At 43.0% G+C, this 15,043-nt stretch overlaps 1 protein-coding gene across 1 annotated transcript; it reads left to right on the plus strand.

The window, feature by feature from the left end:
* Positions 1-319: 319 nt before the first annotated feature.
* On the plus strand, positions 320-12,266 carry LOC306702904 (coiled-coil domain-containing protein 6-like). The gene is made up of 9 exons (XM_079168658.1): positions 320-586; positions 1,673-1,822; positions 3,597-3,725; positions 4,216-4,319; positions 4,923-5,083; positions 7,124-7,280; positions 8,134-8,234; positions 9,005-9,126; positions 10,507-12,266. Exons 1-9 carry the CDS (start codon positions 332-334, stop codon positions 10,699-10,701), a joined length of 1,374 nt encoding a protein of 457 aa, XP_079024784.1. The 5' UTR covers positions 320-331; the 3' UTR covers positions 10,702-12,266.
* The last annotated feature ends 2,777 nt before the right edge of the window (positions 12,267-15,043 follow it).

Here is a 15,043-nt window from a genome sequence, read left to right on the forward strand (position 1 = left end):
CACAGCATGATCAGTCCCATATTTTCACCTCTTTGTGGTGCTTTGAATAAACACAAATGCATTTAGGAATATCCAACTTTTAAAACGGGTAAACAAGACAGGGCACAGTTAAATGCTCTTGTCGTTCAGCTCAAAATGCATTCACGGTTCCAGTGTCATGTATCGTGGATGCATCGCGCGGTACTGGAGACATCCTGGTGGTGGCGCTATGCCGACACGCGAGCGCAAGGTCACACGGTGTACCATTCTGCTGTCTGCGCTCCACAAACGCTGCAGCTGCCTCCGTTCTCCTCCTCCTCCCCACACTCACACTCCACACTGTCGCACAGCCATGGCCGACAGCGCAAGCGAGAGCGACACCGACGGTGCGGGCAGCAGCTCGGCCACCCCGATGTCGTCCTCCGCTTCAAATTCGGGGAAACCGAGCGTAGTCATTTCACAGTTTCGCCTGGAGGAACTGACGAACCGCCTGGCCTCCTTACAGCAAGAGAATAAAGTTCTTAAAATTGAGCTGGAGACGTTCAAACTCAAGTGCAAAGCCCTGCAGGAGGAGAATCGGGACCTCCGCAAAGCTAGCGTCACCATTGTGAGTAACGTTAGCTAGCTTAGCTACATGCTAACCACTTATTATATTATATTTGTCAGCAAGTTGGCGATGGCTAATGGTGTTTGTTTACCGTTAAATATCCAGTGTTGACACATTTGAAGTGTTACGTGGACATGTTATCGGTATTGTATCACAACACTCTGGTGTTTTGCTAGCTCAACTGACATTAGCTAACGCTAGTTTGGTATGTTGCTAATGTAGCCAGGAGGGCTAACATTGCTAGGTGGTTGGACAGTTATAGCCAACCAGCTAGTTTGCTTTGTTTTGTTTTGGTTGCTAATCTTTTGCTAACGTTAGCTCAACGTGTAGCGTTACGTTGAACTGCGGTAAAACTAGGTGGGCACCTCACGATGCAAGTTACCTACGGATGTTAGCGATTTGGTCATCTGATAACTCACTTGCTAGACATTGTCACCACGCTATGCCTGACGAGGATACGGTAACCGGGGGAAAATTAATAGCCTCGCAGCATTGGCATGCACCTATGCGTCATGGTTTATCAGCCACAGCTTCATAAAATGTGTAACCGATCTGTTGGATAGATGGGGAAGTATGTAGGCCAAACTTAGTGGGCTAGCTAAATGCCAGGCTCGTATGTTGGCAAGTCAGCCATAACGTGTGAGGCTCAGATAGCAGTTTGCTTTCTGTTGTCCCCCTCATTGTTCTTCAACAACTGACAAATTCTACCAGCTTGCAAAACAGTATTTTAGCGTTGAGGTCGGTGAAGAACGGGGATGGATAATTTAAGACTGGTACCAACAAGGACAGACGTATCATCACACTGTAATGCTAGCTGTTGTAGCTGTCCCACACGTTTCCTCAGTGTTTCACTCTTCCCCTCACTGTCAGTACTGCAACACCCATTGAGTCATTGAGGAAAAATTCTACTTCCTCTTTGGCTGGGAGATTTCACTGCAGTAGATTTAGTTTGATTGGTGCGTATGTTTGCGGCACAGTTAGTGGTCGCTGGTCAATTTAATCAGGATACAAATGTGATGTGCCCGATCTCAGAAGAGTCTACTTCACTGATGTTGCCACTGTCTCTCATTTGTTTCTGTCCTGCAGCAAGCAAGAGCGGAGCAAGAGGAGGAATTTATCAGCAACACCTTGTTCAAGAAGATCCAGGCCCTCCAGAAGGAGAAGGAGACTTTGGCGGTCAACTATGAGAAGGAGGAGGAATTTCTCACTAATGAACTGTCAAGGAAACTCATGCATGTGAGTGATGGGGTGGGGGGGGGGGGGGTATACACTGGTTGAAGTTGTTTGTACCAGGCACCATGATGAATACCCTAACATCAGTTAGATTTTTCACCCTAATTGATGTACAGATCATGCAAATGCTGCGGAATTGTTGTCGTGTACAGCTTGAGCTTACAGGGTTGGGTGTCTATGCACCCAAGCTCAAGTATGAGTGCACAGCAGCTATTGCATTATCATCAACTGTGTTGGTACTTTCCTGAAGCCTGTAAAGGCTCAAGATGACTCCGCTGTGGCTGCTAGCTCTTCTAAATGACTCCCCTCCCTTTCTGCCGGTTATTTGGTTGTCTGTTTTCCACATCTTAAGTTTCCCAACTGCAGAGCGGCATGGCACGTACACACATGCGCTCACACTTTCAATGGCTGGCTGTAGGCTGACTAATGGTTTGTTGATTTGCAAAGAAGTGGGAGTCTGGAAAGGGATACATGCAAGTGCCTCGGCAGCCCCTGTTTAAGGTCATACAGATGGACTTGTTTGTTTTTTTTGTGATCTTGCTTCTCACTCAACATGAAACAGACCTGTGTCTGTCTCTGTCTGTCGACTTGGTGCTGACAAATGGCCCAAAGTGTGTCATTCTGTAAACTAAAAGGTTATATTCTTGTGATGACTGAGGGAGAGTTGAGCAAACGTGGTCGTTTATTTTATAGGGCGTAAAATGCTCCCGTGCAGAAGCACTTTTGTAAACATTTTTTTCCTGACTTGTGTTTTTCCCACCATTACTTTTCATGATGGACTTTTTACTTTAGTTTTCTAAACTAGAGCAGCCAAATGATTCAAGTGCATCAGCGGGTATTTGATGGCCTGTCAGCACAGTTTATGAGCTATACTGTGTCCCCCTTTCATAAATCCTGTAATGTGCCAATTTAGATCTGTCCTTTTAGAGGCACTATTGTGTACATTATGCAGACATGAGCACGGTGCCACTGTTCATGTATTATTTACAAACGAACAGAAGAACCCAAGTGAGATAAAATATCTCTACTCGGTGTCCATAGACTGAAACTAAAAGACTCAGGCATAGTTGCCACTCACAGCACAGCACCGTTGGGTGGAAGCCTGCTGTAGCTGGCAGTTGTTTTTGGCTAAAGGGAAACAAATTATCAAAACAATACCTGACATTGTTGGTGCGTTAATTGGATGAAAAATGACCGCACTGGGTGTGGCAAAACTTGGTGGCTTGTTCTTTCAGCCAGGACTCGACTCCGTATGAATGCAGCCATTGTTAGTTAAAACAAACTGCCCTGCTTTGTTTCTGTTTCTGTTAGTAGCATGATGGAAATGGTTATTTCGCCCTCTCCGGTCTTTTCCTATGAATGGATTTGCATCCTATTCCCTGTAATGAGTAATCGCTTATATAATTCATCACTCAGCCATCCCAGTTTGAATCAGTGCTGAGCCGCACCCTGTCTTTGTATTGGTGGACTGCCAACGGTGGTTACTTTCTTTTGCCAAATCATTATTTTATGCCGTTTACTCCTCCGGGAAGTTTCACCATGAATCTGATAGAATGGTAACGCTGGCTTCCTGTTTTGCTAAACTCTGAATGTGTAAGCTAAATGTGATGACCTGTGTTTGGTCATTGAATAGTTTTTACGTGATTCACACCGTGTGCCTCTTCTTGTGCCGTTTCCCCTCTCTCCTTCTTTCTCATCTCTCTCTCTCGTTTCATCCGCCTCCTCTTCTTTTCCTCTGTTCATCCACCGTCTTTTCCTTTTTTTTTTCCATCCTTAGCTCCAGCATGAGAAGGCCGAGTTGGAGCAGCACTTGGAGCAGGAGCAGGAGTTCCAGGTCAACAAGCTCATGAAAAAGATCAAAAAGATGGAGAATGAAACCATCTCAAAGCAGCTAACCCTTGAACAGGTATGCTAGTTGTGTCAGAGCAAGAACGTTTCATTACGCCCCTGAACACGTCTGTCCAGTTGTGGTGTTGTGAGACGCCAACATTTCACCGTCCTCAATTCGCCCCACAGAATTTTAGCTGGAAAGAACATTTTGGTCTGTGAGTCAAACCTGTGTGTGCTGAAGCCAAGCCATGTGTTTCCATGCTGTGATGACAGGATCTTTCTGGAGATGCGTTGTTGCTGCTCACTCATGCATGTATATGTCAGAGTGGTGCTTGATGTTACTGTAAATCTAGTTAAATTAATGTTTACCAAGAATGTCACTTAACCTCACCACAGAAACACTACTAGCTTTAGGAGCATAGAGACTGTAGCTCTGTGAAAGAGAAGCTTATCTGGACTGAGACCTTGGGTTTTGCATTACAGTGTCTTTGTGTGCAGTCTTGTTGATTCTTTTCAGCTTCAAGGTTTTTCTCCCTCTGAACGTCACTCTTCCTTTTGTTCAACAGTTGAGGCGGGAGAAGATCGATCTTGAGAACACATTAGAGCAGGAACAAGAAGCCCTGGTCAACAGACTGTGGAAACGGATGGACAAACTGGAGGCAGAGAAAAGGTGCGGAATGATCATATTATATGTCCACCACGGTGGACATTTAAACATCCGCCTGGATTCAAAGCTTGTTTTCAGCAACATCTTGTGGAACATCCTCTGTTCATCAACTAATCTGTAAATGTAGACGTAGTTTCAGTCCTAGTTCTAAGTATGAAACCTGATGGGTTGGCTGTGACGTCTATGTGTAAAACTACTTATGTTACACTCTAATTACTAAACCTTTTAATTGTGCCATCACCTCACATTTAACAGGTTTTAATACAGTTATTGGTGTGTATTGCTTATTTTGTTTACTTTGATATATTTGTAAACGTGATATAAAATGTAGCAGTTCATTAATGGCGCCTTGTGTTTTTTTTAAACACGGTGAAACACACAATGATATTTTTAGTAAATGTTTTATACAATGTTTTTTGTCCATTTTCTGTCTGACGGATGCACAAAATGCCGGTTCACCAAAATCAGAAAGTTTCTCAGCTTCACTTTAACTGTAGGCTGATTGATTTCCTCCTGAAGGGCCAGATTTTGTATGCGATTATCTGCCCATCACCTCTGTTGATACATTTTAATAACGGTGTTCTTTCTTTTGTTTTTCCGAACTAGAATCCTTCAAGAGAAGTTGGACCAGCCGGTCTCAGCTCCTCCCTCCCCAAGAGACGTTTCAATGGAGATAGACTCACCAGAGAACATGATGCGGCATATCCGTTTCCTGAAGAACGAGGTGGAGAGGCTGAAGAAAAGCTTGCGCACCACCGAGCTGCAACGTAAGTGGCCTCTCAACTTGTCACATGATCTAAAAGGGAGTGTGGGCTCAGTGGGGGCAGATGTGCCTTCAAGTGTTGATTAAGGATGTGATTAGTAAAACGGATCCTCTGATGAGCTACAGTATGAGGGGCAAACTCACCCAACACCCAGACACGGCTTGTTTTCCATAGACCGGATAGAACCGGATACTCTCTGGCGTTGTCTGACATGCTTTACATCTTTGTTACCTGCTTGTTATTCACCGGTCACATTACACCTGGTGATACTTAGGGTGTACGAAGACGTGGAAATGCACAGTGATGCACAACAAGCATCTATGAAAGTCAATGTTGGTCATAAACTACCATTTCCCCCCCTTCTTTCACTAAAAGCCCGTCTATTAAATATACAACACGAGGAGCGACTGACACTAACGCAGCAAGCTAGACCCCCAGTCCAGATCTAGTGTATACTATATATATTTATAAATACATTAATACTGCATGGAAATGCAAGTGGGTACCATTTAAGAAGTGTCCTTGGTGCATTTGAGGCCTCTGAGGACTGTTGCAACATTTTGTTTTTATCTGGCAGTGGCAGTTAATAGAATGTTATTTGGGAATAGACTAAAACATACTCTATACTATGTTGTTTTGAAAACAAATTCACCAGTAAGGAGTTTTCAGAACAGTCACAACTGTGTTTTATCTCGCTGATAAGATACTTGGACCATAAAGACAGCCGACCGTATAGACGATTCCAGACTCTTAAAGTAGACTTCCATAACTTTTTCAAATAGAAAAGAACAACTGTCTGGAATTATAAAATCAATCTAAAGTCTATAGATGGTGTTCAGATTAAAGCTTTGTGGTTCTGTGAGGGGATAATAACCATCTGTGAGGGGATAAGATAAGGCTACGGGTCAAATTAATAAATGGCAAGAAAATTTGAATACCAAAACACTTGCATCTCCGGTCCTCTGGTGACATTATGACTTGCTTTATGATTGTATGGAGCATCAGTGAAACTCTATTGAACAGCTAAACTCAGGAACGTGTCAAAAAATGATCCAGTGATTAAAAGTAACAATGAATCGTTGTTGCTTTCCGATTACTTGTAGTGTTGCTTGTGACATTGTTTTGTTATTTGTAGATAACAGGCAACTACGACAATGTTTACTGAGAACAATGCACCAGCTTTGTCTTTTAGGATGACACTTATTTTCATAACTTAATAAAAAATGTAGTGAAGGCTTATGTTTTGATTTGGTCTCTGAAACCCTGTAGCACTGTGTACTTGCACAGACACACTCAATAATGCCACACTATCTCCTGCCAGTATCTTTTTTTTCTTTTTTTTGAAGTCAGTCACACCTGCAGCAGTAAACGCCTACCGTCACTTTATTGTGTCCGTGGTCACCGCTTTATCAAATGTTTGCAGAGTGACATGTCTTATGGCTCATAGGGCGTGGACAAAATAGTAGAAGCATCTCGCAGTACGACAGCAAATCAGCAAAAGTTATTGTGTCAAACACTTGTTTTGTTGTTCTGACAATCAGAAGTGTTGATTCAGCTCAATTATGACTTAGAGAAATGACTTAAAAAGTCTGATCCACATGCCTGGAAGTTTCTCTCTGCATTATTCTGTCTAGGCTTTGTTTCTGCCACTAGAGGGCGCTGTCTGTCTGTCTGTCTATCCATCCTTTATTCTACTTTCTGAGACGCTGAGTCAACTGCCAGTACTGCTACTGTAAATATCATGACGTTGCTCGCCTTATCAGGAACTGTAGTCTTCAGTGACCCACTTTCTTTATTTTGTGAAAGAGTATTTTGAAAACAGACCCTTTTGTTGCCCTAAACTTGCCCTTTAAGCTCTTTGAAGGGGATTTCATTATCTCTGCACAGATTTTAGACAATGGCCTTTTTAATTGGGTTATTGTGCAATTCTGACATGAAACGCACGGATGCTGTTGTCCTTCATGTTGACATTTAGTGGCGAGGATGGGATCCTGACAACCTCTCAACTGATGTAATTTGTTCTTCGTGTGTTCCCCCCCCCAGACACAGAGAAGCGAGCGCAGTACATCGAAGAGGAGCGACACATGAGGGAGGAGAACATCCGGCTGCAGAGGAAGCTTCAGAGAGAGATGGAGCGCAGGGAGGCGCTGTGCAGACAACTGTCAGAGAGCGAATCCAGTCTGGAGATGGACGATGAGAGGTAGAGCATTATCAAAACGGGTCACAATACCAAAATATCGTGTGTCAGCAAATCAAGTGACGTTGTTGAGAGAGAGAGAGAGAGACGTGGCGTGGTTTGTGTACTGGAGAGGCGTTTGGCTCCATTGGCCACTTGCTAAGTCCTGCCGCACAGTTTCCATTCAGGCCACAGACGCCAAGATTGCGTAAGATGCCAATATTGATACAGGGAGACATCAAAATAATTAGCCGTTGCCTGGTTTTCTGTTGCCAGATCTGTGTTTGCTTAATGTAATTGGAAAAAGAGCCGAACTATCGGCACCATTTGAGCCAAAGACTGCCTTCCCTCTCTCAGCGAACAGAGGATTTGGACTCTTATGTGGGATCCCTTAAAGCTCAGGCACCCAAGGGATCCCCAGATGGTTCCCCGGTCCGTTGTGAAATTGAATATGAGTTTGTTGTGATGGCTCTTAAGGTTTCACACACAGTCACAAACACAATCACACTGCTCCATCTCCGTTCGTATGAGAACATCTCATCGTTATCTTTTTTTTTTTTTTTTATTGGCTACTGCACTCACTTTATTGCTTATGTCAGCGTATGTCGTGCTATACTGTACATTTATATATATTTTTCAATCATAATCCTATCAACAGAATAATGTCGATGAAGTTGTACTTGAAATGACATGTGCATAAACCTCCTGAAAGGTCGTACTACTGGCTTTGTACATAAAAGATGAAATCAACTTGCAGCTTTCTCCAGCACTGGCAATTTCAGAAAAGAACCAAAGATATCAAAACATATTCCTGCGCACACACAGGGTTCACATCGACATCTATTGTGTATTCGTTGACCGGTCATGTCGCCCTCAGGTACTTCAACGAGATGTCTGCACAGGGCTTGCGGGCGAGGACTGTGTCGAGCCCCATCCCCTACACCCCGTCCCCCAGCTCCAGCCGGCCCATCTCTCCTGGCAAGTACATCTAAGATGGCGGGAAATCAATAAAAAAATATATAAACGAATACAATACTTAGTTCCTGAAAACAAGCTTTATCTTTGGAAATGCAATCCATCATATATCATGTCAAATGTGGAAGAAACAATCATTGATAAGTTTAAGTCTTTTAAAGGTCAGTGAAACCATAAATGCATTCTCTCTACAGGTGGCTGTAAAATAATAATGCTTGCCCCGTATTCTCCGTCCAATCAAATGACCCGCTCGCTCACTCGCTTCCTTAATACTGACGGTATCTGCAGCCTTCGTTTCTGTGGAAATCAGCAGCATCATAAAAAGTCATCAAATGCTTTACTACCAAATACCACACACACACAAGGGGGGGTGTGTGTGTGTGTGGTTATCTGAGCTGTTCCATATTTTGTTGACATAGCCTCGCTCCTGGTGCATGTTCCTGCATGTCGGTGTAGCTCACTGGCCACTGCTCTGTCCCGCTCTCGTACAGCAGTTACAGCTGAATGTCATATCGCCAACAATCGGGCTCGGTGTGATTCAGAGGGATATCCGTTCACAGCCTAAATGTTTACACAATGACAAAACAGAGAGCAGGTGCTAGAGCGCTCTAGAGAAACCCCCTATCACTCCTGATACCTGGTGTACAGTAGAGACATAGCAGCACTTCAGGCTCAGCAACCAAGAGTTGTATTCATAGTTCAAAACAAAGACAGAACATACAGTATGTGCAACTTTCTCTTTATGTCTGCCTGCCTTCCTGTCTGTGTCACAGGTCTGTCGTATGGCAGCCACACAGTTGGCTTCACTCCTCCAGCTACACTGTCCAGAGCGGCCATCTCCCACTACAACACCCCCGCCCTGCACGTCCACGGGAGCTCCTCTCATGCCGTAGCCGTAAGTAACATCCACCCACGCCTCCTGAACAACATGTTGTGATTGTGCAACCCAGGGCTCAAACATTTAGTAATATTAACTTTATGGGTGTGAACATTTGCAGATCTTGAACTGGCTTGTCCATCACACAGATATTGTTGCTACGGCATTCAAAATATCCCCCTCTTACATTGATCCAAGGAGAGCATATCAAAGCTCCATAAATGTCCAAAGGTCCAGTCGGTTGTGCATTTATCTTTTCAATAACACAGCAATAACTGAATCAACACACCTCATCTGAGTCACACTGTTATACAAGTTTGTTACAGCCTTTGTTCCCCCGCCTATCGATGTGTTTATGGTTTCATCGACTGTGTCAATTATGGTCAGCATGACTTAAAGTATGTCTTCATAGCTCGTTCATGTCTTACTAGTAATATTTCTTAAGCTATTGCTGTTAGTTTAGAGGTCCTTGTGCATGCAGCCATAACTGGCTACCCAAAGTATAATGCAGCATGCAGCAACACTTAAAGGAGCCAGCTCTTGTGCCGTTAGTCTGAGGGCTGTCTGTTGGTTTAAATATTCAATTTATTTACAGCTGCACTGTTCAGGGGTCAGTGCGTAGGATCCACACTAACTGTTTGCGTACGTTTAAAGGAGGAAATGCACGTATGCCAAAAAATATTCAGATTTATAAAACCTTGCATCGCCTGTCAGTGAGCTATTTCCTTTTATAAATCCCAAATCTACCTGTAAATGTGCACAGCCTCACATCCCGCCCTCTACACGCCCACATTCAACCATGAACGGTCAATGCAAAGCACCGTATGATCGTTGGTGCATAGAAATGAGAAATATCTATCTTGCAACATAGCTCTGATACGACAGTATGCTGTATCTGTCCCTATGGAATAAACCATGAATTAATAAATAAAGTTGTGTTCACTGCAGCAGTTTGACTCACAAACACTTAATGAAAACTCGCATCGTACTTGGTGATATAAACTTGCATTCTCTCTCCTGACCAGCAGGGGGCGACTCCTCTTGTTGCTAAAATAAGTTTGACTGTATGGAGGTCTGTGAGAAAAAGACTCCTCACTTGATTTATTTCCTCAGTTGTAAATGTTTATGGTCTCAATCGCTCGTTTTAAGTCTTCTTCAATACAGCACGATGTTCATTCCTTCCACACTCAAACCTTTCTTCCCACTGTTCTGTTGTAAGCCTCCATCTCTTGTGTTCTCCCTCTGTGGTATTTTACATCCCTTCATGTTCTCTTGATCTGTGTGGATGGTACAGACCACATCTCTGCCATCACCACTCAGACCACCCCAGAGTTAAACAAGGAAATAACTCAGAACCTCAGTCAGATTAATTTTGTTCTTTTCTCTTTCTCAAAACAGAGGCCCTCGCCACGAAGAAGCACCAGTCCTGACAAATTCAAACGTCCAACACCCCCGCCCTCCCCCAACACACACTCAGGGGCCCAGCAGGCTCCGCCTCCGCTCCCCCCACCAGCTCAGCCCATGGTGCAGTCCATGTCCTCCCCGGCAGCTATGTCTCAGCACGCCGCACAGCAGCCTCCATCCCAGCCTTAACGCGCCACGCCGTCTCTTGTCTTTTACGCGTGAGCGCGCCCGCTGAATGCCACGACGCTACCGCAAACAGCCGCTTCCATCATTACCAGCTCCGGAAGTCAAGTTTGTTACTCTTTACCAACTCCACAAAAGAAGCAGCTTCAAATGTCTTAGAGGGGAAAAAGAAACAAGACTGGCGACTCACCCTCAGTGAAGCCGGCCGTCTGCCAAATCAACCCGTGGCGTTACTTAACTATTAAAAGGAATGGATGGACTGAAAAATAATCACTTCTGGGGATTTGTAGGCCAATTATCGGTTCCACAGTCTGTCTTGTACAAGATGTTTTTTTGTTTGCCTGGGACTTTAGCTGGTTGAAAATTGATGTTGTGGCGCTTCTGAGATAGCACAAACAGCACATAACGTATGTTTCATGGTGGTGTTTGCCGATAGGTTGGATGTTTGAATCAACGGATTGATTGATGTGTGGCTAGAGAAGTGGATGAACTAATAGATGGATGTGGTTGATTCTTTTAATGCCTATAATATGACACTCGATTGCAGTAATGTACTCCACTCCAGCTCACCCCCCCCCCCCCTTTTTTTGTTTCTGCAACAGTGTCAACAAGTCAGCCCGACCCCGAGCTTAAAGCAGCTTCAACTAGGTTAACGAGAGGCGTCGTAGAAACCTCGCTTGGACTTTCTCCATTAGAGGGCATTGATCAAACCAAGCTCGTGCCACAGTTATTTAGTTTCTGAAAGCATTTCAGGCTCTGCTGCTCTTCAGTTATCGTGAAAAGGAAAAAAAAAGGATGGACACTGGTACATAAACCACAGATAAATGTCGCCTTTTGAGGTGTTTAAAAATGTAGTCTGAGGTGTTACAACTTAGTCATGTACTCTCTCTCTCTCTCTCTCTCTCTGGTGTATTTCAGAAAGCTTCTATCATCCATGTGGATATTCCTCATCAGAAAAAGAAGAAAAAAAAACATAACGCTCTTTACACTAAATATACATACTGCTAAAACATTCTAAGTGAATGGTACTGTTGAACTAAATTTCTATGTATGATTAAAGCTCTTGAGATGACGACTTCTGTTTTTACCTGTCAGTTCTATGGATAACACATTTGCTACTTATTTGTTTTGTGAGAATAAGAGTGAAACATTGATAATCAAGCTTCGTAGACTTAAGAGCTGCTGAAATAACTGTTCTCTATGATCTTAACAAGTGCACCGATTCTGAATTAGATTGATCTTTTCGTGTATTTAGCTTCACTGGAATGTTTCCTTCATGAGGTCCCACCAAACTCCAAAACGTCCATGTTTTATCGTCGTCTTACTACCAAACGTTATGACCTGAAATAATAGATTGCCGTAGTTCTTATTACATAAGTAATTATCCCAGGGCCACCATGAGGTTGACATTGACCTTTGGGAATTATGAAAATTTGGTTGAGACATTCATGGTCCCCAGAGGATGAATTGTAAGTTTGATCCCCTGACATTTCATCTATAGCACCATCATACGGTCAAATATTCTTCTCGTCTGAAACTTTAGTTAATGACCGTATACTTGCAAGATGACATTCCCATCAGGGATATATAATCTACTTGTGTAAATTCCCACTATTCAAGGCGGGGTATTAAAGTCATGTAATGCAGGAAAAGACAACAGATACGACTGGATGTTCCCGTTTGTTGGTAAGAAGCTTTTGTGTTTCTGCTTTGGCCAAAATTAAATGCTACTAAGTAGTGTGTGTGCACTACTTCATACATATTAAGTTGTGCCTGTAAATATCTCGTTGGCAAGACGTTTAATATTTGGAATCTAAATGAATAACAAATACAGAAAGTGTATTTGTCAGCATTTCCTGCTTTCAGGCCAGAATCACAGTCAGTAGCCAAGACCAACTGTGTGGAGTACGTCAGCACAGACGCCATGCTTCATATCTTTGGTTAGTTCAATCTTTTCTTACAGTTATGCCCATCAGAACATAACATCTTAACATTGAAATTTTATTATAAATCACTGGGCATGCTAAACAAAAAACCTACCTGACACCCATTATCATATGTTCTGTAAAGCAATTCAGTATTTGTTATTTGATTAAGACAACCACACCTGTACCAACGCCGCTTCTATTGTAACAAGTACTGTATCATGTAATGAGCCTCTTACACTCAGCAGCTCCATTGACTCATGATTCTGTGTCAGTGAGTGGCTTCTATTTCCTAGTCGAGCCGGTTCTAACTGGCTGTAGACCAGTGTTTTCCATATCAATCATTCCGGGATCATTTAACATGGTAAACTCTTTGTAATGTGGGTGCAACAACCTGTGGTGGGAGGAGAACGGGGCAAAGATGACACTTTATAGCTTCCATCAGGGTAACTGTAGCGCATTCACACATGCGGTCGGTTCAAACTCACCAGAACGAAAATATACACCCCATCATAAGAGTGACATGAGTATATCTTTGTCCAAAGACTTGCTGAGCGTTCTGATACGACTGAAGTGAAGCCTTGTGTTTTTCTACCACGTCGTAGTGCTCTCTCTCGCTGCTGAAGCCAGCAACCTGAACTAATCCAAGCAGGAATCTGGACTGGAGGCTCAGGGTGGCCTTGCTGGGTGCTAACGGGGCCTTTGACCTCTGCAGCTTTATGGAGCTGGGCGGCCGAAATCGAGAGATATTTATCCAGACTGCAGGGTGGCTCCGTATGTTTACACCTGCCAAACCTCTTACGGAAAAGAACAGCAGGCTGCTGCTTCTAAGGTGTCAAAAAAGGTGCTGGGGAAATGTCAGCATACCAGGTTAGCTTATTGAAAACTGCCAAGAAAAGTGGGTTTATGTGGGTTTATTTATGGGCTGTGGATGAGTAACGTGAGCTCTGCTGCGAGGGCAGAAGTAATGTCTTTAATAAGAAGATTTTTGACATTTGCTCATTGATTTATCAGATTGACAATACTGCAGCTAATATCACATTATAAGAGGCAGGAAGCAATGTTCAGTAATGTCACTGTTTTAATGTCAGTTATCACAGGAAAGAAAAACCCAAACATGTAACAGTAGAATATGGTATTTAGGAAATGTAACGTCCACCTCGCTGATGGTTAAAACTATAAACTAGCACAAAAATAACAATTACAAACTAAAAATCTACATATTTGTCCAGTGGGAGAAAGAGCGAGGGGAGCACAGGTCGTCACACTTTTTGCTTTCACTTCATGTTCTCTGTCTTAGTACATCAGTCACAAATGTGCCATATTAAATTAAATAACAAATGATTGTGCACAAATGTATAATCTTTTAATGTTTACTTCTCACGTTAATAATAAATGGTTAAGTACAGAATGTACTTTTGTTGACCCAATACTGGGTATGTTTTCACATATTTTTCAAGTGTGTGTGTGTGTGTCAATAAATGTACTAAATACCTTATGCAAGCAAGTGAAATTCAGCACCAACATTGATTGTGTTCGTAGTGCTCCCTAGCCGCGCTGTAATCCACTCCCCTCCCTCCCTCAGATTCCTACACACTGTCCCCTACATGCACTACATCTGGTTGAAACTGGTCTGGGGCAACATGTCAATGTAATGCCAGAGTAGAGTACAATTAACTGTGCCTCCCTTGTTCTTTTTTCACATCATTTTTCAGGCAGAAAGGGATTATGAAGCCTAAATCTTTCCTGTAAGACCCTTCCAGGCAGCAGACCTCAGCTATGGGAAAAAAGAAGCATCAAAGTTCCTGAAGAATTTTAGTTGCATTCATAGTGAAAACCAGTCTGACCTCTGATCTGCTCTCTTCATCCCTCCCATGTTCTTACTCTGCCCCTCGTTCTTTCATCTTTCGTGTGTCTTCTTTGTGTTCTTCTTTCCCGTCCCTTCTCTCCACTCCTTTCCTCTGCTTTTTCTTCTGACTTAGTTTCACTGTGTTGCTGCCCTGAGGTTTCGAGAATGTGTGCTATCACATGATGATATAACTTTATTATGCTGCTGCAATGTGATCGAGAGCAATTATTCTCTCTCCTTTCACACAAGAAGATTTGTCTGTAACCGACATTGGGCCTGTGTTCATTTAAACGTAATTAAAAAGTATGTTTAGTCGGCTACTTGGGTGTTTCTCTGTGTAGAATCAGGATTGTTTTTAGTTTTTTTTTTTTTAGTTGGAGTCAACTAAACTCCACCAAGTTTTGTTGATCTTAATTTTGTGGAGCAGTATTAATTCAAGCTATTCTGTCAGTGTGTGCTTATAATTTACTTATGGGTCCTTGGATACATCTATTTCATTTTACCACTCTGTGTATAGGTGTGCCTACTCTTTATCTACTACTCTTCATTGGGAGCTCATCCTCCATACCTGCAA

The sequence above is a fragment of the Pholis gunnellus genome (assembly GCF_910591455.1).
Source record: "Pholis gunnellus genome assembly, chromosome: 11".
Classification (NCBI taxonomy): domain Eukaryota; kingdom Metazoa; phylum Chordata; class Actinopteri; order Perciformes; family Pholidae; genus Pholis; species Pholis gunnellus.

Excerpts from the sequence above, each read along its gene's own strand:
- LOC306702904 (XM_079168658.1), top strand. The coding sequence starts at position 332 with ATGGCCGACAGCGCAAGCGAGAGCGACACCGACGGTGCGGGCAGCAGC. Across the intron at positions 3,726-4,215 it reads AGCAGCTAACCCTTGAACAG|TTGAGGCGGGAGAAGATCGA; the intron begins GTATGCTAGTTG and ends TTTGTTCAACAG. Across the intron at positions 7,281-8,133 it reads CTGGAGATGGACGATGAGAG|GTACTTCAACGAGATGTCTG; the intron begins GTAGAGCATTAT and ends TGTCGCCCTCAG.